The sequence below is a fragment of the Phyllostomus hastatus genome, unplaced genomic scaffold (assembly GCF_019186645.2).
Source record: "Phyllostomus hastatus isolate PE091 unplaced genomic scaffold, TTU_PhHast_1.1 phas_scaffold_39, whole genome shotgun sequence".
In the NCBI taxonomy this organism is placed as follows: domain Eukaryota; kingdom Metazoa; phylum Chordata; class Mammalia; order Chiroptera; family Phyllostomidae; genus Phyllostomus; species Phyllostomus hastatus.
In genome coordinates, this window is record NW_025334028.1 from 34,011,664 (window position 1) to 34,038,773 (window position 27,110).

General features: G+C 46.4%; 1 protein-coding gene across 1 annotated transcript in view; it reads right to left on the bottom strand.

The window, feature by feature from the left end:
* ADARB2 (adenosine deaminase RNA specific B2 (inactive)) overlaps positions 1–27,110 on the bottom strand; it is a 436,890-nt gene that overhangs the window by 30,299 nt on the left and 379,481 nt on the right. Inside the window, exons 6-7 of the mRNA XM_045820262.1 lie at positions 11,080–11,248; positions 7,697–7,848 (exon numbers count right to left, since the gene is read on the bottom strand). Of these exons, the coding sequence (XP_045676218.1) occupies positions 7,697–7,848; positions 11,080–11,248 (321 nt within the window). The remainder of the gene's footprint in view (positions 1–7,696; positions 7,849–11,079; positions 11,249–27,110) is intronic.

The following is a 27,110-nucleotide window of genomic DNA, read 5'->3' on the forward strand; positions in this document are numbered from 1 at the left end:
GCACCGCCTGGCCAGCATAGCCCAGGGCTGTGTTCCCCCACACTATTAAAGTTCCACGTCATTTTCATCTGTCAGGAAATATTATTCTTGTCACCCTTTCAGCCATCTAAAAATGTAAAACCAGGCTTAGCTCATGGGCCATACAGAAAAGGTGGCAGTGGGTGGGATCTGGCCTGAGGGCTGTGGTCTGCCCACCCCAGTCTGGATTTTAATCATGGCTCTGTTGTTTCCTAGCTGCACAACACTGGGGAAGTTGCTGAAAATCATGGTGACACAGTTATTTCATATTGAAATTGGGGTAACAATAGTGCCTACCTCCTAGCCTGTGGGGGGAAATAGACAAGACACCTGAGAGTGTCAGCACCATGTCAGTTATTAGCGAAAGGCCGTGGGAGGCAGCCTCTCTGCTGTGCTCAGGAATGACGGGACGCAGCCTGAGGGTGGGTCCCTACTCTGCGCTCCTTCTCTTTTCCCTTTCCAGAGCCCTCTGTATGCACACACACACACTGCACCCCACCCCCACAGTTATTTGGAGAACTAGCATGAGCAAGGGGAAGATTGTATTTATTTTTCTTTCTTAAAAAAAGTTCTGTACATTAAGTCTGGATTATACTATAATATGGAAACAGTTAACTGCTTTACATTCAAATTGCATGTGAAATAGTACAGTGATTTCACCATTTACTTACATGTGATGACATGGATGGATGCTAGATACTTTCTTTAAAAAGCTTCAGTTTTGTTTTAGAAGTTGTGGAAAGGGGATTTCTTCCTCATTTATTCTTACTGAAGGCATCAAATAATAAATAAGATGTGGGTTTCTGTGGACATCTCTTTCAGATTTTAAAGTAACTTCCGGTATTTTTTATCATTTTTTCTAAGAAGCAAAGTTCTTTTACTACATATCCATAGTACCCAATGGCCATCTCTTGGGAAAAAAGATTGCCATACTCCTCAGAGAAAGTAAACTTCCAAAGTTTTTAGGATGCTTTTTGATCCTGTTACCAGCTGAGTGCTTGATGAGACCCACTGGGACTGGTCTGTGAGTCATCCACACAGGAAGACCAAGGTGGGCACAGCCAAGCAACACCCAGCCGTACTCTGGCAGGGCACAAATCTCTTCTTTGCTGTTTTAAATGGCACTATGAATCATGACACTGACAGTGATGGTGATGATGGTGATGGTGACAATGCTGTTGATAATAATGATGGTTGATAGTGGCAATGGTGATGATGATGGTGATGGTGAAGATGATGATGGGGATGATGATGGTGACAGTGGTAAAGCTGATGGTGATGGAGGTGGTAGTGATGGTGATGATGGTGATAGTGATCATGACAAAGATGATGATAGTGATTATGGTAAATTGAACATAAAATAGTTCATATTACTCAAAAACACTTGAGGCAATCTTTGGTTTGACCTTTTTACACTGTCCTGGAGAGGTCTTTATCACATCAACTTCCTATGGCCGGCAGCACTGGGAGAGTGGAGGGCCAATATACATAGTAGTTTCCGTAGTTTACCACATACAAGTGCCCTGACTCTTCTGTGTGGGGGATGTTTTCTCAGGAAATAGGGTGCTTGTTGTACCTCTCTTTCAGGTGATTACAGTATTCATATCATTCTCTCAGTGCTTCCACTATGGTGTTGTTTTCCAGACCTTGAAAGTTGCCTGTTGTAAGGCTTTCCTCAAGTCTTACTCATTGCTTCTGCACAACAAACTTCCCGTGAAGTAGACCCTCTGGGTTGGTAATGGCATGCCAACAGGGAGGCCTGGCTTGAATTAATAAGTGCTATCCAGGAGCTAACCCGAAGGTTTCAGGTAGATTAATTTTTCCTGAAAAGTTAGGTGCAGGAGAGGCTCCTGAGAAGCATTTATTTTTAGAGGTGTTAAATCTCAGGCTGCCTTCTCTAGCAGCTCCCTGATGAGTGTGATCAGTCCCCAGGGCTCTGAGTGTCAACAATCTTGTAAAGCCCATTTCCTCTGGCTCTTTCATGCCTAATTGGAGAGGCAGGAGGGAGTTGAAGATGCCACTTCAAGCAGAACAAAACGTCAAGTGAACCAGAAACTGTGGGGAATGGAACCTAAATAACCTGTAGTGGGTTTATGGTGTGCCCTACAGCGGAGGTGTGAAATGTGAAAATCCTGCCTGCTGTGGACACATACGCACTCTCAAATGAGTATATGCTGATCTAATTCTGATTGTCCAAATGACCACCTCTTCATTATGGTATTTATTAATCTAAACCCTTACCATTAGAGACTGACATCACAATAAGGTATTACACTTTAGGTAATTGTCAGGTGGATACTTTATTTTTAGGAGACAAGCAATAGGAGATGGAGCTAAATGACAGTTGAAGTCCCCCTAGGAGCCAAGATCTAGCTAAAAAGTGACACATGGCTGCAGTAAGGCACTAGGGGAGAAAAAGAGAGCCAGAAATGAGAAAACAGGCATAGGAAAGGGAGAGAATGTTTTTAAACACCCAATAAACTTCTAATTTTTGAGTCATCTTCAAAAGACATGTCCCAGAAAGTATACCTGTGAAGCAATCTACTATTAAAATAAATCTACTATTTATTTTAATAACATCTACAGTATTTATCATGTGGTCATGTGGGTGTCCTTTGTGTCACTTGATGAAGGTAGTGATGGTGATGATGGTGAATTATGAGGCCACTTAAATTCATTGATCCTATGGTGCACAAACACATATTGCCTGCTTTTGTAACTCAGTAGGCAAATCTGAAGACAGAGACTTCAGAAAGTGCATTTTAGGTTCCCTGACTTCCTATGGGAATTTGGGCTTATCTCTTGAACTGCCCTAATGAATAATAAATGAAACAGAACATACTAGGTATTTAGCACATTCTCGTAAGATATGACAGAACTATGCTATTCCTCATGGCATCTTATGGGAGACAGTTTGGAGGATTTCACTAAGCTGTTAAATTCCTTGGAAGTGGCAGTAAGAGCTAGGCTATTTAAGAACATGCCAAGAGAGACTTTGCCTTAAGAATATTGGTGAGTTAGAAGGAGGACAATAGTTACTCTACAATAGCTCAGCCACAGGAAGGGCCCTAGAACTTTTCATCACTCTGGTCAGTTTGGGTTCTTACCAGAACTGCCCTGGGCCTAGCCCAGGTCTTCCACATCCACTTAGGAAATGGAATCATCCTTGTGGGGTCTGGCTTCTGTATACAGAGCCTGTGGCTGGAGCCGCTCTGTCCCTATCAGTAAAAGCCTTGCCTGCCTGCCACATCTGCCTGGCTCTTGCAGGGACCCCAGCAGACCCTCCTGCGCATGCAGGCCTCCCCACTGCGCCAGCAGGAGACACACCCAATCGGGGCAGGAGACAGGTTAGAGGTTTCGAACCCGGTGGCTCAAAACATGGCTGGTCCTCATCCTCACAATCACAGAGAAAATTCTGAAAGCACAGATCAGACCCACTATAACAAATGTGCCAGAATCTCAGGGAAAGCACAGGTATGCATTTTTAGCAACTTCCCAGGTGGTCCTGACATAAGCCAGGTATGGGGACAACCCACAGCTGTTACCAGGCCACATGTGTCCCAGACATTTCAGACTAGTAATTATTGATTTCATTTTTAAAGACTCCAGGGAGGCAGAATTTATGATCTGTCTACATGTTTTTTGAGAAAAAGAAATAAAAATAGGGAGGTAAGAGTTTCTTGAGCCATGAGCATCCAAGGGAGGTGGGCCAGGTCACAGTAGGGCACTATGCGGCCTCATGGATACAGAGCTCTGATCTGGCCTCAAGAACCCCTGGAGGTTTTAGCACTGGGGGGACAACTGAGGCCAAGGTGGCCCCTGTGGAAGGTCCCTTTGCTTGGCAGCTGGTGAGAGTCAGGTGTTTATGCTTAGAGGTCAGCCAGACCTGGCTCTTAGCCAGAGGTCTGGGATGTGATATTGGCTCTAACAGTTGTTCAGACCTATTGGCGGAATTTCTCCCCTGCGCTTGCTCTGCGTTCACTCACTCTTTTTTGAAATAAAGATTTTGTTTATTTTTAAAGAGAGGGGAAGAGAGATAAAGAGAGGGAGAGAAACATCAATGAGTAGTTGCCTCTCACACACCCCCTACCGGGGTTGGGGAACCCGACCCACAACCCAGGCATGTGCCCTGACTGAGAACAGGCCAGCACTCAGTCCGCTGAGCTGCACCAGCCAGGGCGTATTCCCTTACTTTTCTAAAGGAAAGGGGACATTGTGGACAACTCTGTTCAGAGCATCTCAGACCTAGTCAATCACAGGCATGTCTGTACACTTGGCAGGTCAGATGCCTGTTGAGTGTGTGTGCATGTCCATGTGCTTGTGCATGTGCATGCGCGTGTGTGTGTGTAGGAAAAAGAGGAGAGTATGGGCACAGCTGTAGGTGTTGGGGCCGGCATGCGGCCATGCAGAGATGTACGACAAACAGCTCCTTGCAGACCAGACAAAGGTGTGAGGATAAAATGAGCTCAAGTAATAGGAACCACACAGGATAAAGTGCTGGTGAGAGGAGACAGGGTGACCCCTGGAGTGGCCAGGAGTTGGGAAACTCCAGTGCTGGAGCTTCTCCCGGGTTGTGAGAAGCTCGGCAGAACTGATGACAACCTCTGGCGAGGGGACACAATGTGGGCACAATGACTGTGCCGTAACCTTCAGGTCCCATGCTTTGGACTCCCTGTAGGAGCATGGACCCACAGCAGATAGGCAGTGAGGCTGGGCTTCTATAGGGTTTACTTGTAGGAGGCAGACTTGTGACCTCTGGGATCGCCCAGCAGGCAGGGCTTGTCCCCAAGGCCTCTGTCCTGGAAGGAGCCCCTGCCGGTCACCTGCATCCCCTCCCCTGGCCATCCAACCCTCTTGAAAGAGTAGCAGAGAGAAACACTTGCGTGAGACATATGCAGAGCCCCCACCCTGATGTCAGTGGTTTCTCTCCAAAGTCAGAGTTGTTCCTGAGCCTTGTGCCTTTCTCAGGAGTGTGGGGAAACTGCAGTCTCTCTGGGAAGCCCTTCCAAGCAGGAATTTGGGTTTCTTGCCCTCACTGAACTGGTAAGGGAAGGTAATGCAGGGCTCTTGGCAGACAGTCTGCAGGACAAGCTGGCCAGGTGCTCCCTCCTCAGCGTCCCCAGTAGGATGCACTGGGAGGAATGCCAGCCTCAGTAACTCTGGAGCAGCACCTCATTTTTGCCTGGCATATCTGCAGCCAAAATGTGAGGGAAATACTTTACTTTCTTTCCCCTAGCAGCACCTGCCACTTCTTAAAAGCACCATGAAATAAAAGGCATCTGTGCCTGGAAGCGAACCCCAGGGTGCACCTGAGACATATCTGTTTTGTTTTTCTAAACCCCTGGCTTTACAAGTCAAAAGCTGGAGAGGCTGCAGTGGGTGCCCAATGAGCCAGAACGCTCCCTCTACAGAGACTGGTGGGGCTCAGGCATGACTGGGGCTCCTGTGGGGAGGAAGCTGGATGAATTAGTACTGGCCCCACACACCTGCAGGACTTCCTGAGGACCCCTTGTCTGGGTCTTCATGAAGCCAAACCTTTTGAAAAGACAAATGAGAAGACAATTCCAGTAACTGAATGCACTTTGTGTATGTGTGTGTGTGTATGTGTAGGGTAGGATCATGTAGACCCAGTCTGATGAACCTCTCAAGAAAAATGAACTACTTCATATTGTTTTTTCTCTCTCTCTTTTTGAGATGTGGTAGTGAAGGAATTCCCTGCAATACTCCACTGGCTGCGGCAGGTGGGGCTCTTCACTTGGAGGAGAGCTGTGTCCACTGCTCTGCCCCTGGCCGACCCCCGCCCCTTGACCCTGGGAAGTGCCTTGAAAGGTCCCTGACACTTAGTGGATTCCATTCTCCTGATTCACTATTAGACTTTGTTCTTCCATTTGCTTTCCCTTGGGTGTTGTATGGACCAAATGTTTGCGTCCCCCAAATTCTCATATTGGAGCTCTAACCCCCAGGGAGATGGTATTAAGAGATGGGGTCATGGGGAAGTAATTTGGTTCAGATGATGTCATGCACGTAGAGCTCCCCAATAGGATTAGTGTTCGTGCTGAGAGACCCCAGGGAGCCTCCTCACCCATTCCACCATGTGAGGACACAGGGAGAAGGCCCTTTCTGTGAACCAAGGAGAGGGCCCTCATCAGACACCGAGTCTGCTGGGCCAGGATCTTGGACTTGCAGCGTCCAGACTGTGAGATGAATGTCTGCTGTGTATAAGGCCCCCGGGGTGGTGTTCTGCTTTGGCTGCTCGAGCTGACTGAGACATTAGTGAAAATGTCACTTGGAATCCCACTATGGAGGAGTCTGTCCAGCCCTTTCCAAAGGGGAAAGCTTGGAGGAAAGTTGGCAAAAAGAAGAATGCATTTTTCTGGACCAGAAACATTTCTGAGTGCCAGAGAAATAGATGAAATGCATGTAGGATGGAAATATAAAATAAAATAAAAACCATGTAGGACTGAGTGCCATTTCCCTGTACATTCTTTTTTTTCCCCCAAAGATTTTATTTATTTATTTTTAGAGAGGGAAGGGAGGGAGAGAGAGAGAGAGAGAGAAAGAAACATCAATGTGTGGTTGCTGGGGGCCGTGGCCTGCAACCTAGGCATGTGCCCTGACTGGGAATCGAACCTGCGACACTTTGGTTCGCAGCCCGCGCTCAATCCACTGAGCTACGCCAGCCAGGGCTCCCTGCACATTCTTTATCTCTGAGGGAGGCACTCCTCACAAGCCTGGGATGCAGCAGACACCCAGCACATGCTTGTCTTTCTTCCCTGTGGTTCTGAGAATACAGCTGTGGCCTTTGGTGGGGGGAGTCAGAGGGCAAAAACAGACTTTCAGTAACTGCACTGTCTGTGGTTTCCTCTGAGCACAGGACTGAGCCTTGGGTGCCTCCCCCACTCATTAGGACCAGACCCCTCATCACATACACACATTTAACGGCAGGGCCTACATCAGCAAGGCTGCCCCATGCAGTTTCTGGGAGCGTGTGTGTGCCTGTGTGTGTGGTGTGCGTGCACAAGTATGTGTAGCATATATATACACACACATAGTATCAGTAACAAACTTTCTTAGCTGCCCACTTTCTATTTCACAGGGGGGCACTGACCATGAGACCTACACAGAGAAGACCCCACTGAGCCCTCCACTCTAGGACACACAGTGCCCCTCCCTATGGTGGTGGGGGTGAAGGGCACTGTGTGCACCTGCTGTGGAAAGCTCCCAGAGGGCAGGTCTCGAGAAGGGACTCAGTACAGAACTCTGTGGGTGATGCCAGCTACCCTGGGGAGGTGTCTTTGCTGGCATCAAGCTTCATGACAACACTGAGCTTTATTCTCCCAAAGATGGAAAGAGGGCAAACAAAGCAGCTTGAAGATGCGGCCACTCCATGTAATTCTGGTCCCTGGCCTCCTTCATTCTGTCCTCCAGCCTGGGACAGGGGTTTCCAATCCATTGAGATGGAGTGGGGGCCGGTGCAATGACATAGATAATTTTAGATTTCTCGCCACTCTGATATTCGAAAGGGATCACTACACAGAATGGCAGATTCCGTCTGTGCCCAGAGTCTCAGGGCGTCGCCACACCATACACCACATACCACGCACTCGGGGTCTGGGCAGAGCGTGTGGGACCCAGCAGAACATGGGGTTCCTAAAAATGTACAAATGCCATCTCTTACGGTCTGTGGTGATTTCGTAGGGCGAGTTGAGGCGCGCATCTCCGCAGGGGGACGTGCTCAGGTACAGGTGAAACAGAGTGTTGTCCCTCAGCCGGTAGCCTCCGTCCTTCAGCCGCACGAATATGGAGCGCTCCGAGTCCTCACGCCGCTTGCTGGGGGCAGAAAGAGGCTGCACTGACTACTGCGGACCAACCGACCAGACACGCCCCGATTGGCGGGTGCTTTTGTCCCATTTTGTCATTGTTCCCCAGTTTTTTCCTCTTCGCCTTTGCATGGAAACTTTTGGAATAGGTGAAACCATGCGAAATCCTGTTCTGTTACCTCCCACAACAATTACAGTCGGGCTGATCTTTCCTGAAGCCTGGATTCACGAGCGCTCCCCACTGCGCCGGCTCCAGGTGCTGTGGGTTCTGCACGCCTCACATTTCTGTATTAACAGGGGCAAAGGAACTCTAAAAGGAGGCAGGGCTCGGCTGCCAGCCCAGTGAGGAGCCCAGTGCTTGGACGTGCCTTTCTGCCGGGCCCAGCCATGACCAGGGGAGCGCGCCATCACACTGAGTGGCCCTCGGGTCGTGGAGGGCGCGCTGCTACCCTTGGCCTGCTCCCACAGTCGTCCAGCCCCCACCCCCTCTGAGGCTCCGAGCCGGCATGGCTGCTCTCCCCCAGGCCTCATTCTCACTATAGGCACTCTCTGCTTTCTGCCGCTCTGGCTGTTTTCACATGTTCTGCCCCACTGGTGATGGATTCTGTTCTGCTGGGTTCTGAGATCACCAGGCAGCAGAACAGACATTTTCTCCCCAGGAAACCCTAGAGGCATCCCACCAGCCTTTCTGCTTCCTTGCCTCTCCCCTTCCGCTGCCAGCTCCCCTCACTCTCCCAAAGCACCCCCCAACCTTAGAGCATACACACAGCCTGGCCTGCTGGGTGGCTGTGGGAGACTGGCTGTCTTTTGCTGTCTCTTTTTCAGCCATTGCTTGTCCCCCAGAGAGGCAGAGTCGCACCCCTGGCAGCCAGTGCCATGGTGCCAGCACACAGCTAGCCCAGGGCTGGTGTTGGCCCATGCCTTCAGTGTCACAAGCACGTGAGGGGTATTTGGAAATATTCCTGATTGAGCACTTGGAGATTTGGGAGAAAGCCTTCTCCACATTTGGAGAGATTTGCGGCTCTGCCCCTCTTGTTCAACTCTGGCGTCCCCCTTGGGGTCACGCATCGATTCCCTGGGGCAGCCTGGTGTGCCTCTGGGCCTTCCTGCCCCTGTGGGGCTGCTACACGTGCTCTGGCACACATGAGCCACTCTCTGAAGCTCCCAATACCCCATGTTTGTGGGTGGGGGAATGCTGCTTCAAAGGATGTAGAAGCAGCTAGAAGAGGCAAGGAAGAAGCGTTTCTGGCAAAGACATAGCTATGAAGTCACTGTGACCAAACAGCTCAGTACAGGGCTGCATCCGGATGCAGCAGGCGCTCACGACCACCTGCATTTCTGCTCCATGTTGTTATACAGAGAAATGCCAGTGCAGGTGACAGCCTGCTACATCCTGGCGGTCTCAGCAGGTTGCTTGAGAACACGGGGCATTCGGACTTGGGAGCACATTTCTCAGGGTCTGGACGGCCCTTTGCTTTTAGAACATCTTTTTGAAGACATACTTAGAAAAGGAGCAGGCAGGAAACAGCATCTAAAGCCCATCACTGGCCACTTCAGTCCTGGTGTCTCGAGACAAGTTCTGGGAATTGGGCACATTAGGGCCTGGGGTGTAGGAGCAGGCTGGACCCGAGCCTGGTTGGTGTTTCAGACGGACTCTGAGCTGCTGGCTGGGACGCGGGAAGTTGGCCTGGGCTTGTCTGGTGGAATCTGTACCCCATGGCTTGGGACAGGACAAGGCCTGGAGAAGGGGAACTAAAGGGCAGGCTGCCTTGCAGCTGGTGTCATCTTGTAGAGGAAAGCCATGTTCTGTAAGAAGTGTCCTTGGCTGAGAAAGTGTCAGAATGGGACACAGACAGGGCAGAGGCAGGTGCTCAGCAATCCCGAGCTTTTCTGCAGGTCACAGGCACTAGGCCTGGTGAAAGTACTGAACTGTACTGTGAAGTGGGTCCCCTTTGAAGTGGGCACAGCTCTGTCAAAATGGAGCTGGGGTGATGTCACAGGCCCCCCATCTGCTCTGGGAGGCAGTGGACCAGGGAGCAGGGAGTTGCTCCAGGCATTGGAGCACTGTCTCCACTCTCAGCTCCCTTGTTGCCACTCTTATTTCAAGGAGGGACAGCACCATCTCTCAGAGACAGGCTTTTCTGTGAGGTTTTCTTCCTTTTTAGAATGCAAGGCTAGTTCTGGGATTAGCAACTGAGGGCTGGTGGTGGGAAAAATATTGCCTTCATTTAACCCCACAGGAAAGGGGCAGCTTAAGCCAGAGCTGGGGGAGTGCTCCTTTGGTACTCCTCCTCACCCCTGTAGCCAGTCCTGCACTTCCTGCCGTCTCCTTGTCTGTGGCATTTAGAGTGTGAGTAGTGAACAGGCCAGTCACCCTGACAGTTGACAGCATGTGGAGCATAGGGGTGGCCGTGGTCCCCACCCTCTTTCTGAATGGTGCCCTTGACCCTGCACACCCTCTGGCTCATGAAGAGAGAGAGCACTGCCTTTACGGTGCCTGTGCCTTTACGGTGGTGTGTTGTCATTGCTGGAAGAAGCTGCCTTTTAGAGACCCCCTTCCTAAGCACTGAACATTTGTGTCCCCAAACTTCATTTGCTGGCACTAGGAGGTGGGGCCTCTGGGAAGTGATGAGGTCATGACGGTGCAGGCATTAGTCATAATGGGATTCATGTTCTTATGAAAAAGATCCCAGAGAGCTCCCTCACCCCTTCATGTGAGGACATGGTAAGAAGACCCTGTCTGTGAACCAGGAAGATGGTCCTCAGCAGACATGGAATCTGTCAGCACCTTGACCTTGGACTTCTAGCCTCCAGACTGAACAATCAGTGGTTAAGCCCCCACATTGTGGCGATCTGTTACAGCAGCCTGAGCTAAGACACAGCAAATGTTTTAATAGACAATGTCATCAAATGTAATGGGTGTGTGACAAGGCATGTTCATATGTGTGGACATGTGTGTGCACAGATGTGAACCTTACAGGTGGTTTGCTGCAGTCATGTTTACTCATAGGCAAGCAGGTGTTTCCTGGAAGGAGGCCTGAGAATCATGGGGGCCGGAGTCTGCAATTTCAGCATTTGATCAGCTGGTGTGGCAACATGGCTGGTGCTTGTGTGGATGCCACCCTTCTGTGTAAAGCTCGTGCAGTAGGGGCAGCCTGTCTACCATGTGCAGGGAGTCTGCCTGTATACAGCAGCTCTGAGCTTACATCCAGAGCACATGTCCCAGGGACGGGCCGCTCACCTGAGGTGCAGCTCCAGCTGTGCGTACAGGAAGTGGAGCAGTGCTCTCCGGGCCACAATCTCGGCGTGACAATCATTGACCACCAGCCCCTGGTCATTGATGTACTCGCCACTGATGCACTTGGTCCCCGAGGACAGGACGACAACCTGTGCTTGCCTGACGTCCAGGCCTGGGGGCAGAGAAGACGACAGTCAGAACACCACATGCAGACTGCCCTTCCCCCTGGGGGTGACTCTGCTTTCCTCTCCAGCCTGCCTCATCCCACCCAGGGGCCTGCTGCCTTAAGCCTTGAGGATCTCTAAGCAGCACCCTCCACATTCACTGTAAAAGACAGGACAGCACAGGCCACGAGCACCACACAGCTGCTGGGAGGCAGGGCTCTGAGGAGCTACAGCAGGTGCCAGGGTGGCCCTGTGCCCACCTTGTTTCAGGATGGCACTGACAGTGGGAGTTCTCATTTCCAGAACTTGACTGACTTCTCAAACCAGGATCAACAGGGGCAAACCTGAGGGTGTCTCTGTCTGACGAACATGTTTCTGTAGCAGGGTTCTTGGAAGAGAAGGTGTGGAGGAGACAATACAGTGATCTGTCACCAAACAAGTGACAGAGGGCCACTGCCGCCCCCGATCTAGAGGGAGAGGAACCTGCTGGGCTGCTGGATTTCAGGCTGTGATTCCAAAGAGAGCAGCACCTCCACCCCAGGCCGGCCATGTGTGTCATTCTGGGTAACCAGGGTGACTCCAGGCATCCCGCTGATGGGAACATGTTTTGCACAGGATGGGAGTGGAGGCCAAGACAGGCACAGATTCTGTCAGAACAGGCCCCGCCTGGCCTCTCCCACCTCATCCAATGCAGTTAGCTTTTGCCTTTGAGGACGCCTAGGGCCCCATGTGATATTCCTGTGCAAACTCGAGATTCCACAGGTCATGCACTCACTCCACCAGCCTACATAGAGCCTACTGTCCCTTAGAGCCACTGGTAACTCAGTGATGAGCTGGGCCAGGTGCCTGGGTTCCCCAAAGCCCATCTCTGGGTCACTTGGGATCCAGTCAGTCATTCCTGCTCATAGACATTTGCTTTACTGATTTACTCCTTTACCTGGTCTTTGCCTGGACTTCAGCAAACCTCTGACCCTGTGAAGCCAACATTATAATTCCTAAGAGTTGGAGGTGCAAGTGTCACACAGTTAGCCCCTGTGCCCCAAGAACACTTGTGAAAAGTGCAACCTAGGCCATGTGGAGAGGCGATCAAGGGTAACTGACCACATGAATGACAGCAGAACACCAGGCCCAGTGTGTGACCTTCCAGATCTAGAGAGGTGTCTGGTGGGCTTGGTTTTCTCCCTGGGCCCAGTACAGACTTGGGGTCTTTGTTGAGCCTGTGGCAACACTCCCCAGGATTCTGGCCTGGGTCAGGCCAGTGTCTGGGGCTGCATATCAGGAGTGATGTCTTCGCTACAAATTTTCTGCTTCCTGACACTTGCACTTATACCCAAGGACAGAGCATGGCATGACATGTCACTAACAGCAGTGAAACTGCACTGAGATCTCTGATTCAACCCATAGGCTTTTTGTTTTTCCTAAAGAGCCACAGGACAGATGAGAGATAAGCTACCAGTGGTGATGCCTCCTATTCCATCCCCATTTTCCATTTCTGGAGGCTGATCCCTGCAGCTCCTCCAGGGGCACAGACAGTGGAGGCCCTGCACCATTTCCTGCCTCCTCTCCTGGAAAGCACTTCATCTGCCTTCCCATTCTAAACGATAGCTTTGCTGGATAGAGTAATCTTGGATGTAGGTCCTTGACTTTCATGACTTTGAATACTTCTTTCCAGCCCCTTCTTGCCTGTAAGATTTCTTTGGAGAAATCAGCTGATAGTCCTATGGTAAATCCTTTGTAGGTAACTCTCTCCTTTTCTCTTGCTGGTTTTAAGATTCTCTCCTTATCTTTAACCTTGGATAATTTAATTACAGTGTGTCTTGGTGCACTCCTCTTTGGGTCAAATTTCTTTGGGATTCTTTGAACTTCCTGGACTTGTATGTCTAGTTCCTTTGCCAGACTGGGGAAGTTTTCTTTCATTATTTTTTAATACATTTTCAGTTTCTTGCTCTTCCTCTTCTCCTTCTGGCACCCCTATAATTCAGATGTTGGAATATTTAAAGTTGTCCCAGAGGTTCCTAAGCCTCTTCTCATTTTTGTAAATACTTGTTTCTTCTTTCTGTTCTGGTTGAATGTTAATTTTTTCCTTCTGTTCCAAATCATTGATTTGAGCCCTAGTTTCTTTCTCATCACTGTTGGTTCCCTATATATTTTTCTTCATTTCACTTGGTATAATCTTCACTTCTTCTTCTACTTTGCATCTGTACTCAATCATTTCTGTGAGCATCCTGATTACCAGTGTTTTGAACTCTGCATCTGACAGGTTGGCTAGTTCATCGTTGCTTAGTTCTTTTTCTGGAATTTTGATTTGCTTTTTCATTTGAATCATATTTTTTTGTCTTGGTGCACCTGTTATGTTGTGAGAGGTGGAGCCTTATGTATTTGCCAGGGTGGGGCAACCCACTTTCCTGCATTGTGGCACTGATGTGGGAGATGGCTCAGAGAGGGATCAATGCTGCTTGCTTGGCTCTCACCTGGCTTTAAGAGACTGGCAGTTTCTCCCTCCACCACAACCCCTACAGGTTTTTATAGCCAGAGGTTCTAAGGTTTTATTTTGCTTGCGCTGGAACCCTGGGTTGCTCAGTCTGCCTCATCCCCCAATTTTATCTGTTTATCTGCATGCAAATGTGGGACTGCCCAGTCTGCCAGCCAGCAGTTGGCCTTCCTGGTCTGCCAGCTATGCCTTGCTGCATGTCTTCTCCCTCCCTGGCTGCCTGTCTTCCTCCCTCCTACCAGTCTGGATGAATGTTTCTTCTTTAACTCCTTGGTTGTAGGACTTCCATACAGTTCTATTTTCTTGCGGTTTTGGTTTTTTTTTTTTAATTGGTTGTTCCTTCTTTTGGCTGTGTGAGGAGGTGAAGCATATCTACCTATGCCTCCATCTTGGCTGGAACCCTCAAGTTATTATTGTTGTTATTTTTAAGGTTCATCATATAGAGTAAAAGCAGGGAGTTTTGAGGTCAGAATCACAAATGGGGGAGTTTTCTGGTTCTCTGAATCCAGGTCCCCAGCAACAGGATGGGAGTGTTGGCTGTTGCCCGGGGATCCCACTATCACTCCTCTCCTGGCCTCAGCATTTCCCCTTTTCCATCCATAGGATCAACTCTGAAGGCAGGGGCTGATGAGTCTCTCAAGCAGTGCAGGCTTCATGAGTTACTCTTCACAGGGCAATCTCATTTTGGCTGAAATTAAGGGAATTTTGTCAACAAAAATGATATTCTCTGCAAGAATGGAAAACAAACAAAACAAAAGGAGCCTCAACAACAAATCCAAATTCTGTGTCTTTAAAGTGTGATGCTGATCTGCCTATGTTTAGGGAGACCCTAGAAGAGCACAAAATTCATTCCTTTATCCTGATTTAGTGAGCACTGTGGGTCTGCAAGTGTAGCTGCATTTATCTTCACCTAGCTGGTGAATCCCTCAAGGTCTGGAACCAGAATTTCCAAAAAATATTCCAAGAAGGTGTTCTCTGCAGAGTCTGTATAAATAGATGGATTGCTTGGGACAATCCAGTCTGTATTTCTGAGGTAGTAAGAAATCTGAGTTTTCAGGTGCTGCCTCCAGATGTCAAAAGAATGGTGTCAGGAAACCCTTAGCCAGTTGTGCCTTTTAACAGATGTCTGTGGCTTGCTGGGGCTGTGCAACATGCAGCATGCAGGTGACAATTTAGCAGCTGGTTGTTCCCACTCTGCGAGGCCTGTAGTAAACAGGTGTATAGACCATTTCTCTATAGAGGTGATGTGCAAACCAAGCACATGCTGAAGTGCATCTTCTGTCTTTAATAACATTTACTTCCCCAAACACCAAACTGCCACTGCTGGGAAAGTAATATGTTCTTTACATGTGCATATTGCTCTGTGCTGAAAGTTCTACCCTGAGAACTTAGTTTTAAAGCCTACATGCTCCCATCCCATTCCCTCTCCACACAGAGTGGCTCCTTCTATAGAGATAAAATGGGAGAGTAGAGAGAAAGAGAGGAGATAATGAGTACCACAAGTGACATAGGGGAGAGGGGTGAGGACTGGGGAAAAGAGGGTGGATTGAGTCAATGTCACCTCACTTGGTTGTGTCAGAGGGCTGGCTCACCATGTTGAAGGCAAGACCACTGGGCAGATGGATGAGAGCTACACAGTGTTGCTTTCTTTCTGTCTAGGTCCCTCCTTCCTCATTTCTGTGGTCCTGAAAGCTGCCCCGGGGTGTGGGCCAGGTTGGTCATTGCTGACCACTCTCTGCTGAGATATGGCCTCATGGAGACCTCAGGAAGCTATGGACACTTACTTCCCTATGTTTTGGTCACATACCTGCAAGCTTCTTTAAAACTAGTTAAAAGTGACTACAATGACCCCCTTGTGATTTCTTCCCTGGGACTGGCTGAAATGTTTAACAGCAACTCAAAATGTAACTGCTTCCTTTTCCACAGGGCCTAGCCCTATTACAGTGGCTCCCTAGTTGTGCCCTTGAGAGGACCTGAGAGTCCATAGCACCTCATCTCATAAGGAGCTACATTCTAACTAAAATGGTTATCAAGTGACACTGTTGGGAAATAGCCAGTAAGGCAGCCATTTTGATGGAAAGATCATTTTGCAAATTTCAGCTTAATTAGAGCAGGTATTCAGAGGAGTGAAAATTAACATTTATAATGATTTCCTAAAGTTTTCCAGTATGCAGATGTCCAGTGCACCTGCAGTATAACTTCTCAACAGACAACGACCTGTGAACTGGCACCTCTTCTCCCGAGGGCTGGCCTGCTCCCCCGCTTTGGATTCTGTGGAAATTAGAGCTGCTGGAAAAAGAAACTACTTTCCCTTCACCCCTCATTAATTCTCACTCCACCACACTCCAGGCACTATCATATTCATGACAATTTTGTGGCCCAAGAAATGCACTATTTGCTTATTCACTCTTCATTAACCCACATCCTAGGTGCCAGCACCATACTAAGGTGTCAAAGACACAGTCCTGTCCTTCAAAGGATTTATTTTGAATTTAGGGAGATGACACAGGGACAGAAATGTCTCCAAGTTAAGATCTTGTGTGATAAATATCACATAAGTGCTGCACACAGAGTGTCACTAGAATGAGAGGAGAGAGAGAGAGAGAGACAGGGAGCACTTCCTACATGGGCTTCCTAGAAGCAGAGGCTAAGTCAGCGATTCCTGGGCAGTGATTTATTGAGAGCGTTTTCTCAGGAGGAACTTGGAAGACAATCATGGAAACAGGCTAGGATGGGGGATGAAGCCAGGCAAAGAGGTGTTACTTTTCGTGTAGTCTCCTGCTGATCTGATGGAAAACTCTGGAATGTGCAGGGCACCCTGCTGTGAGGGAAGGTGCTGATGGCTTCTGCTCCCTGGGAAGAGGGGCCCTGTTGCTGGGACAGGCCTGTGTGGCACCCACAGCATCTGTTGCATAAACTCAGCTACAACCAATGAAACCCAAGTAGGTGTAGAAAAAGGACTTGGTACACCGTGGTTGTTGCTTATCTCTTTTGTCATAAAATAGCTATTGAGAGTAAAACACTTATGCTGACCACATGAGGAATGGTTACAGAAAACATAAACATACCAATTTCTATAGAATAAGTAGAAAAAGTGATCAGAACTCCCTTCTACCCCTAAAACACCAAGCTGTTAGTTTTGTGGGATTTCAATGGACATTTAAGTAGCAGACAATTTCAAGGCTACCCGATGTGTTTCACAGCATAAAAAGATGAGGAAAACCTTTCAATTGTTTTTATTATAAAATGCTTATATTGCTGATCTACCCATGTGCGTGGGACTAAACAAGAAAGTAACTACAGGTGGCCTCACTTATGGATATTAAAATGATAAAAAAATTACATCACTAGAAACACTAGAGGGCTTTCTGCTGCATTCAGAAGCATGACCAGAATGCCCACTATGACTTCATTATTTAACACCTACTGAAGCTATTAGCAACACAACAAGAGAAACTAGAGGTATGATAATTGCAAAGGAGCAGGTAACATGATCACTGTTTGAACACACTATGACTGTATATGTGGAAACCTCTGGAGAACCCAGTTGAAATACTGCTAGAAACAGTAAAAATCAGTAAGGAAACAGGGTACAAGTTAATGCATAGAAATCGATAACTTTCATATTGCACCCAATAACTAGTGAGAAACCATAAAGGAGAAATGACTATTTACAGCAGCAGCAAAGAAGATAATAGGAACATGTTTAACAATAAATGAACAAGGATGATAATTAAAATCAAAACCTGACTGGAAGACACCAACAAAACTCACACAAACAGAAGGCATGCCATATTCCTGGGGAGAAGACTTGACATCCTGCGTCCTCTCTAAAGTGGACAATAAGGTTAATGAGATTCCAAAAGGAATGCTTGGGCTTTGTTTCTGATAAAGACAACCCAGTTGAAAGCATAATTTTGTTTTTTGTTTCTGAGCCATGCAAGCTTATTCTAATGGATAATCCAGGGAATTCTGAGCAAGAGGACTGACGCCAGGGGACAGGCCCCTAATAGATATCAAGCAGGTGATAAAGGCTCAGTGACAAATTGTTGTGTACTGATGCATGAAGTCCAACAAATGGGATGAAACAGGGAGTCCAGACATTTATCCAAAACTCATGCAGGAATCTAGAGTGGGGTAAGGTTAGTAACACCTCTATCTGAGGGGCAGAGAAACTCTTTCATTAACGGTTTCTAATGACTGAAGAAATCCCCTGGAAAATAAGTTACATCTTTACCTTACACCATGTAAATTCCAGTGGATCAAAAGTTTAGATGCAAAAATAAAGGACTGCACACAGAGGGTAATAGCATTTTGTTCATAATTGCCAAAACCTGGAAGCAACCAAGATGTCCTTCAGTAGGTGAATGGATAAATAAATGGTGATATATACAATCAATGAGATATTTTATTATTCAGCACGAAAAAAGAAATGAGGTACCAAGCTATGAAAAGACTTGGAGTAACATGAAAGGCATGTTGCTAAGTGAGAGAAGTCAATCTGAAAATTTTACATACTGTAGAATTCCAACTCCATGGCATTCTGAAAAAGGCGAAATGATGGAGACAGAAGAAGATCAGGGGTTGTCAGAGGTGAGGTGGGCAGTGAACAGGTGGAACTCAGAAGGCTTTAGGGCAGTGCAACTACTCTGTGTGATACTGTGACGGTGGGCACATGTCATACATTTGTCTAAAACCACAGAATGTACAACTCCAAGAGTGGCCCTAATGTAAACTATGGGCTTTGGGTGATTAAAAAAGTTGTAAATATAGTAGAAGAAAACATGGGATAATCTCTTCATAAATTTGGTGGGTGAAAGAAGTTTCTATTGTAATTCAGAATCCCAAAACAGTAAAGATTGTTATATTCAAATGCATAAAAAACCAACCAAACAAAAAAAACTGTGAATGGACAAATATCTTAAAGGCAGCAAAAAGACAATTAAAAATGGGAAAATATTACAATTTATATCACAAAAAACATTTTGTTTAGAATATATAAAAAACTTTTAGAAAAAAATACATTTTAGAAAAATGGGAAAAAGCTATGTAAAAAACAGTTCACAGAAAGAAAATATAAAATGGTTCTTAAATATATGAGAAAACATTCAACCTCACTGATTATATATACATTATATGTTCAAGTTAAAAATACAATGAGATATAACTCTACATCTCTCAGACTGGTAACATCTGAAAGTTCATCAATGTGTAGTTGGAATGGCCGTGGGGAAGCATCTACCTACAATAGTCAGAGGACTCTATGGGAGTAATTACATTTGAAAGACAATTGAACAATTTCAGATGACAAGTGAATATACCCTTTGACCCAACAATTCTTTTCCTGGGCGTTTATCTTACCCACATACTTGCACATGTAAAAAGGGCGTGTGTAGAAAGCTTTTTGCCTCAGCAACATTTATAATAGCAAATAATAAATGACCTGAGTGCCCATCAATAGGGGGCTGGTTAACATATAGACATCTGCATCCTGGGCTCCTTAGAGATGTAGGATAGGACAGAGAACTTCTCTACAGATGTAGAAAGATTTCTAAGATATTATAACATGGAAAAAGCCAGAGGTGTTGAAAAAGGGAAGAGAAGAACTCACGTGTATTTCTTGTATAAGTGTAAAGACTTGGGGAAGGTACCTGTCAAGGTCTGGGACTCTACCCTGTACACCAGCTGGCAAGTCAGCCTGTTACCATCTCGTGGATTCTGTAGGAAGACATGAGTTCCTGGGCCAGAGACAAGGGAAACCATTCCTCGCAGCATAGCAGGCAGCACGGGGACCTTCATTTTGCTTTGATGCCTGACCACAGGCCTCCTAAAACTGAAAGCAAGATATAGCAACCAGTGTCAAAGAAACAAATATATAAAAAAATAGAAATTAGAAACAGAAAGGAATGGTTTTTAAACTCTGAGCAGACTGCCTGAGGGTGTGGTATATAATTAATTTCAAGTCCTTGTTATCCAGCCTGTGTTCATTGGGTCTAATGACTCCAGTCATAGTGTTTCCAAGATGTCCCTTTCATGGTGCCTCAGCTCAGCGTTAGGAAGGTTTCCTCTGTATTGAGCCCAAACAATCTGAAGTTTCACTCCCTCCCTCAGGTCCCCAGCCTCCCGGTGGTTTGCACCCTCTGAATATTTGCAGAGAACTTCCTGCAGTTTCACTTGTAGTCATTGGTTGTTCACATTCTATGATTCTCAGTCTTCTCCTATTATTCCATCTCTTCCTCTTCTAAGTTTCTGTTTCTGTTCTCTAAATTTCCTCTAATTAGTTTGAGATAAACAGGCTTTAAAAATGCTGCTGAGGCACATCTGGTCTGTGGGGGACTGGCTGGACTAAGACTGAAGGAAAGTATTTTTACTCTGGACAGGGAAGCTTTTCTCCCATGCAGGTCCTGATTTGGGGCTGCCTCCACAACCCAAAGACACCAGTGTCCCCAGGGCTTCTGTTCTTTAGGTATTGCAAATTCATGGGTTTTAGGAGCAAAGAAAGTGATGGGTAAGAGTTTTGTGTGTTACCCTATGAGTGGCAACATGTCTGTATAGGACAGTGGATGATGAGGTGGGCAGGGTCTGATCCTCTCCAGGCACAAGTTTGGAGCCAGGTAACCCTGATTCTACTCTCTTGAGACTTTGGTCAGGTGAACTTGTCCATTGTCTCATTTGGGAAATGGGGACAAAACTAGTGCTATTGAGTTTTTGAAGATTAAAATCATGTCACATGTTTAACATGTGCCTTTCTGAATGTCATAAAAATACCATAATTTTATCATGTCCTTCAATTCCCCTGTAATTGCTTGTTTTCCATATCTGCAACCAGACATTTTCTATAATTCCTATTGCTAGAATGATATTAGAGATCACATGTTCTTTTATTATTTATATTGACTATAAATCTCATGTTGGTCATAGGATAACAGAGGGGCTTGTTAGGAATAGCTGATAAACAAAGCATGCTTGAGAGCTTCTTAAAAATAAATCTGACTGTGGCACTGAGCTAGGTGAAACCAAAAATCAGTGATGAGTCTCACTGATAGCTCCTGCCTTATGATCTCAAGGGCCTTTTATCTATGTCATTCACTCAATGGGCATGGAATACCTAACTTATTGGAGGTAGTGGGGATGCAAAACTAAAATCCTAAGGTCCCAAACTTTTGTCACTTTGGCTGGCAGCTAGGGAAGGAGGCAGACACACTGGAGAGAAGCACCTCAATGTGATGCAGGCTAGGGTACATTGGTGGACGCCTCCTGAGAGGATGGGGTGCTGGGAGAAGTCAATGTGCATCTTGAAAGCACTTGGGAACAAAAAATGGTGTTGAAAGATTCTGGAATGGCCAGCTTGTCTGAGGGACATGGTCTCAGTGAATGAGCTGTGTTTGGCTAAGTGCAGGGAGTACCCCTGCCCTGGGCCCTGAGATAATCTCAGATGCCCATTTAGATAAGTGTTTGTATGTTTGTGGAGCATGTGAAATGGAAGATTTGGTTAAGCATCTGAAGCAGTTTCTTAGACATCGAAAGTTTGCACCTATAACTGCCCAATGTGGAGTTTACCAGATTCAGGGGTGCCTGCAGAGAAACTTTGCTGTGTGGGTGCCCTTGGGAACTGAGGGTTGTTTGCTGTTTCTGTTTTAAAGGATAGTGGGCATTTTTTAATCAGTGAGTCCTAAGTGCTGACACTGGTGGATTTTGTGAGTAAGCCATGAACCAGGCCTGGGTTTCTAAAAGGTCCTTGGTGGTTAAAGCAAGCACAGAATCACATGCACATTAATTTCCTTCAGAGGAACTGCCCCCAGGGCCTGGTCCCTCTCCCTTCGTATTGCCTGCCTGTTCATCGGCATCAGCACCCTGGTGAGGACTGAGAGTGGCCCCTTGCTCTGGGGCTTGATCGGGGCCAAGGTAGGATGGAGGGCTTGGACTGGGCACCACGAAAAGTGAATGGTTCTAGTGCCACTACTTGTCTTTTCTTCTAAATGACTTGGCTTATTTTGTAGATGGAGATCCCCACGTAGCCTGACGAGGCATGAAGGACAGTGGACGCAGGTGATTCTGCTGTGTCAGGTATGGCCAGGACACACTGCTCACCCCACAGGACCGTACAGCTCCAGGGCTCCGAGGAGATGCAGAGGTGGTGCTGAGACAAACCCTGATAGATAATTGCTCATGTGGGGGCTGACAGGTGGATGAGTTCCCCCCGTGGAACTGAGCTCTCCCAGACTCAGTGGGCTGCAGACAAGAGGAGAGGTAAGCATGGGCAGGGAAACTTAGCAGAAGCTGAAGGCTCTTTTGGGGGGCTGATGGCTGTTCTGGGGGTCTCTGGGTGGTCCAACCCATGATATGGTGGCTGCATGTGCTAAGGTCCCTGTGAGGCGCAGATGAGGTGGGTGCTGGGAACATGGGGTCTGGTGAGACAACATGGAAACATTAAGGATGGCGTTTCAGCCATTGGGTTGACTTTGTCTATGTGATTACAATGCATCTGATGTACTTTCCTAATAAAGTACCTCAGCACTTCCAAATCTAACTTTTGGGGGTTAGGGATTGGACAGACTCTCTGCAGTCCTATTTCTTGCCCCCATGGATCTTTCTCTTCTCTTCCAATCAGAGCTGGTGACTCAGTTATTGCTCGGAATTAAGTCAGTGACTGGGGGAGTTGGGGCTGCAGTGAGACAGGAGTCACTCTCGGCTGGTTTCCTGAGCACGAGGTCAGTCCTCTTCCCTCGCCTGGTTCAGCAAAGTTCTGATCAGGAGTGCAGGATGTCTCCTCCTCTTCTCTCCCTGAAGGGGGCCGACAGCAGGACAGCAGCATTTTGGGGAAGGATGAAGGAAAGCCAGGAGAATCACAGACGCTGAAACCATGAGGGGCCAAGCCTGAGCTGGCAGCCCCCGGTGTCCAGCCTGCTGGTTATGTGAGACTAATCAGGTGGGAACTTGAGACACCACTGATCTAATTACTATCTATGCCCTGCAGTCAGGTGTGTCTCATAACTGATAAACTTCAGAACGCACAAACTTCCAGTAGTACTCGGTATAGATTAGAAGATGCGAGGTGGCCCAGTTAGTTTACAGGGAGGTTATTAGCTGTGTCCTCAAACAGCAGCATTGTGAGGGTTTCACTGGATACAGACATGGTGATGTTACATTTAGCATCCTACTTCCAAGAAAGTAGGACAGGAACTCTGCAATTAGTGGACTGGCAATTCTGTTTATCTTCCCTTTTGGACGAGTGGAGTGTGCACTTCGCCCCATTAGGAACCCGTTCTTTTAGATCAAAGGGACTTGCATGCAGCAGCTGATGTGAGTGATAAGCAGGATGACTGACAGGACGCCTGGCTGGAGCTGAACCCAGAAATAATGAGAGTGTGAAGCAGAACTCATGTATAATTCATGGGCTAAATATTTTAAGTGAAGAGCTTTCCTTTCCATGAGTGATCACTTGATGTTCTTGATGTTCTCCGTTTGTTAGAAGGAGGATGTGCGACATATTTGAAGGGGTTCAAAGGGGGAATCTCATCAGCCCCCGGATTCCGTCTCTCTGACAGGAAGCTCTCTGTTGACCTCCTAGTTCGTTCTGTTCTTTTTTCTCTGAGATTTACTCTGGGCACAAGTGGCTGGTGACTTAAAACTCTCTTTGGCTAATGGTCGATGGTACAGAGAGGTGCTGATGATGCTTACCAGCCCCTGCGCCCCCATCCCTCATCCTTTCTGTCTCCTGACTCTTTTGACTGCTGTCTTGTTCTTTTACTGGACCCTCTCCAGGGATGACTCCAGAGCTGACTGACTCCTTGCCTCCCATGGGAGCTACCACTTCCTTCCTTTCTCACCTTCACTCTGAGGGGTCCTGACCTGGGCAGCACGGCCCTACCTGCTTCCTCTCTTCAGTTGTCAGCACAGGTGACAGTCTCCTTCCCCAGGATCCTTCTGGTGTGTCTCCTGAGCCCTCCTTCCTGAAGACTTCCAAAGCCCAACACAGCGGAAGGAGACCAGGTGTAGACACAAGAGTGTGTGAGGAATGTGACAGGGTATAGATGTAGGGGTGTGAAAGGAAGACGTGCCCTGAGTGGCCACAGATGAGAAGGAAGTGGCTGTGTTTGTGCAAAGGCACTGGGGGAGACCTTGAGACACTGGATTTCTTCAGTGTGATTCCCCATGGTCCAATTTGTGGAGGAGGGGGGTCAGAGAGCAACACCACTTGCTTCTCCAGTGTTTACTGCAGAGCAGGGCTAGCTACTTTAGATGGATCAACTGTGAAAATTTAAATACCGGTCAACTGGGTAAGAGAGGAGTACAAACCATGACCCTCCCCATGCACGTGTTTGGAAACCCAGAGGACTTCAAAAGGCTACAACTGTACCCAGCTCCACATTTGATTTTTAGCCCAAGTCCTACAGAATATTTGTTACACTTCCAGTTATACATGGGGACCAAAGATAATTACATCCTCATATAACAGGTCATGTGCAAAAATTGTCTTGAGCTTCCTCCTCCCTCCCTCTCCTTCCTTCCATTCCTTCCTTCCTTCCTTCCTTCCTTCCTTCCTTCCTTCCTTCCTTCCTTCCTTCCTTCCCTCCTTTCTTCCTTCCTTAAAAAATACAGTGTTCAGGTTATTTTCCCCCTCAATAAAACATTTTGGGCAATTAAATGACAGGTTATGATTTAATGATCAAAAAAATGCAAAAATATTTGAATAGCTTTGATGGGGGTACCTGATCTCAAAAGAATGCAGATAAATATTGTTGTCTTCCCTTTTTTATGAATTTCCTTAGATGGATCTCCTTATTGAGCAGTACTAAATTAAGGCATTTTGTGAGGATTTAGCTCTCTCTCTAGCAGGTTTAGTTTCGGTGGCATTGATCAGCCTCTTGTGATAAACTGTTTATCTCTAAATGAGCAGGAGTGGGGGTGGGGTGGGCCAAATGTCCAGTCAGGGACTGATTGTAATGAGAGACATTTTGTGTACACAAGTCAGCATTCATGTGATGCAGGTCAGTAGTAAAATCTATCCCGTGTTTATGATTTAAACAGACTTAAAATCAATTGTGCATCACATTCTTACTTGATAGAGGAGCAGCCCCCATGAATTCTGAGCACATCTGTGGGGACTTGTCACCATCTTCACATGTCTCCATCCCCACTTAAGAGTTATTCAGATCAGTTCCTTGACATCCACACGGTCATTTACCATCTCTCATCCCAGTGTAAGTTTCTGTTTAGGGCTTCCTGTTTAGTTCCTTTTTCCCATTTATCTTCCCAATCTCCACTAGGGCCCTGCTTCTAATTTTACAGCCAGAGTAATTACCAGTCATTTGGGAAGAGGGAAAGTGGAAAGATAGAAGTTCTGGAATATCGAGGGGTACTCTCCTCCTATTCTCCACCCTGAGGCTTCTGTGAAGATGGACTTTCACAAGTTGTCCTTGTGGGCTGAAAAGAGACATTTAACTGTATTGTCAAGTGCAAGTGCTCTGTGGAGAGGACCCCTGACTGGAAGTGACCTCTTAGGATAAATGAAGGCGAGTCTTATGCTGAAGGAACTGGAGGACTACCTGAAAAAGTAAGGGGTCTGTTAGGAGGTTTACATCCCTGGCAAAACTGCCCTCCTTTTGGTAGTGGGTGGTCCCTCACCAGTGGCCAACTCCTGCCCACCATCTCAAGGACACAGCTGCTAGTGACTGGGAGATGGGTTAGGCAGCCTTCCTGTTGGGATGGCAGCTTGTTGGAAAAAGTAACCACAACTGGACACTTTTTGCATAACTGGAAATCCATGCATGGTGCTATTGGACAACCAGTCTAATATTTTATTCACAAGGAAGACTCTTCAGACAAAAATCACACGTAGGATGAAAGAGAAAGATTGGATGTGAAGAAAGAGGACCTGATCACAGAGGAAGCACAGCAACCAGGGAGTAGAGGGGAACTTAGGAATTTGCCAGTGTGTCACCTTGGACAAATTTGAGGACACATCGCATCTATAAAACAAGAAGAGTATCCCTTGGGAAACGAGGAACCTGGGGACAAGAGAGATGTCTTGAGCAATATAGATTGTAAAAATTAGGGGGAAAAGGGCAGTTGAGTTGTCAGATACATTTAAGAAATTTCCAAGAACACAGAGTGAAAGGTATATTAAAAATAAGAAAAGAAAGGTAAAAGGCAGATGATTTATTCAGGATACTGAAAATTTTACAAAAACATGTGTAAAGGAAGAAATTTATCAGAGAAACTGTATGAGGAAAAAAAATACAAAAATAAGCAGCTTAGACCAATCAGGGAAGGTAAATGGGTCACATGTAATTTATGAACAGGAAATGAGGCTAGGTCATCTGAACTGGATGGTGTAAGAAATAATGTTGAAGAATTTATATAAAATTACAAATACTACACAAAAATAATAAAAAGTAAAAAATCACCAAATTTTAACAGCGTGAGTCAGTAGATAGTATCTTGAATTAAAAATCCAGAAATATAGAAACAACATAGTATTTACAGTAATGAGAACAAAAATTAAACATGACAAGAGGTGTCTGCCTCTAGTGAGGTATGGGGGAGAGTATTGTTTTTCATTCATAGGTTTTCTTCTAAGATTTTACCACATAACTGCATTATTTTGATAAAAGTAATAACTTCATATGTGTACTTTTTTGCTATGATATTTTTCATAATGGCTACAAAATGGTTTGAGGCTCATATATGGAAAGGACCTTACATGAACTAAATGATGTGGATGAATTGGCATCTCACCAAAGAAGGCAGGGGGTGATCATATAATTTCATTAAAAAAACCCTAATTTTGTGAGGAAGTTGTATACCTAGCAACTAGAATAAGACATATCACCCCATCTCAGAGTTTCTTAGGAGTTTGCTTGAGTAACTGAATTAGAGTTAAGAATAAATGGCACATCAACTTTAAGTAAATAACTATTTCAAAATGTTTCTATTAGTAATTTTGCCCATTCCTCCATAATCTCTTTTTAATCAACATGTCTATTAAATCTTATTTCTGCCCTGGCTGGTGTAGCTCAGTGGATTGAGCATGGGCTGTGAACCAAAGTGTTGCAAGTTCGATTCCCAGCAAGGGTACATGCCTGGGTTGCAGGCCACAACCCCCAGCAACCGCACATTGATGTTTCTCTCTCTCTCTATCTCCCTCCCTTCCCTCTCTAAAAAAAAATAAATAAAATCTTGAAAAAAATCTTATTTCTATAATAGGAAAGTGAATTTCAGCAATTTATTCTTCAATATTCATAAATTTCTAATTAGTGAATCTTTACCTTATAAAACCTCACTTTTATGTAATAAATTTAGTTCATATAGATAAATTGCTTACACACAAAGCAGTGTATTCACTGGCACTTTTAAGTACCATTTTTCCACAATGC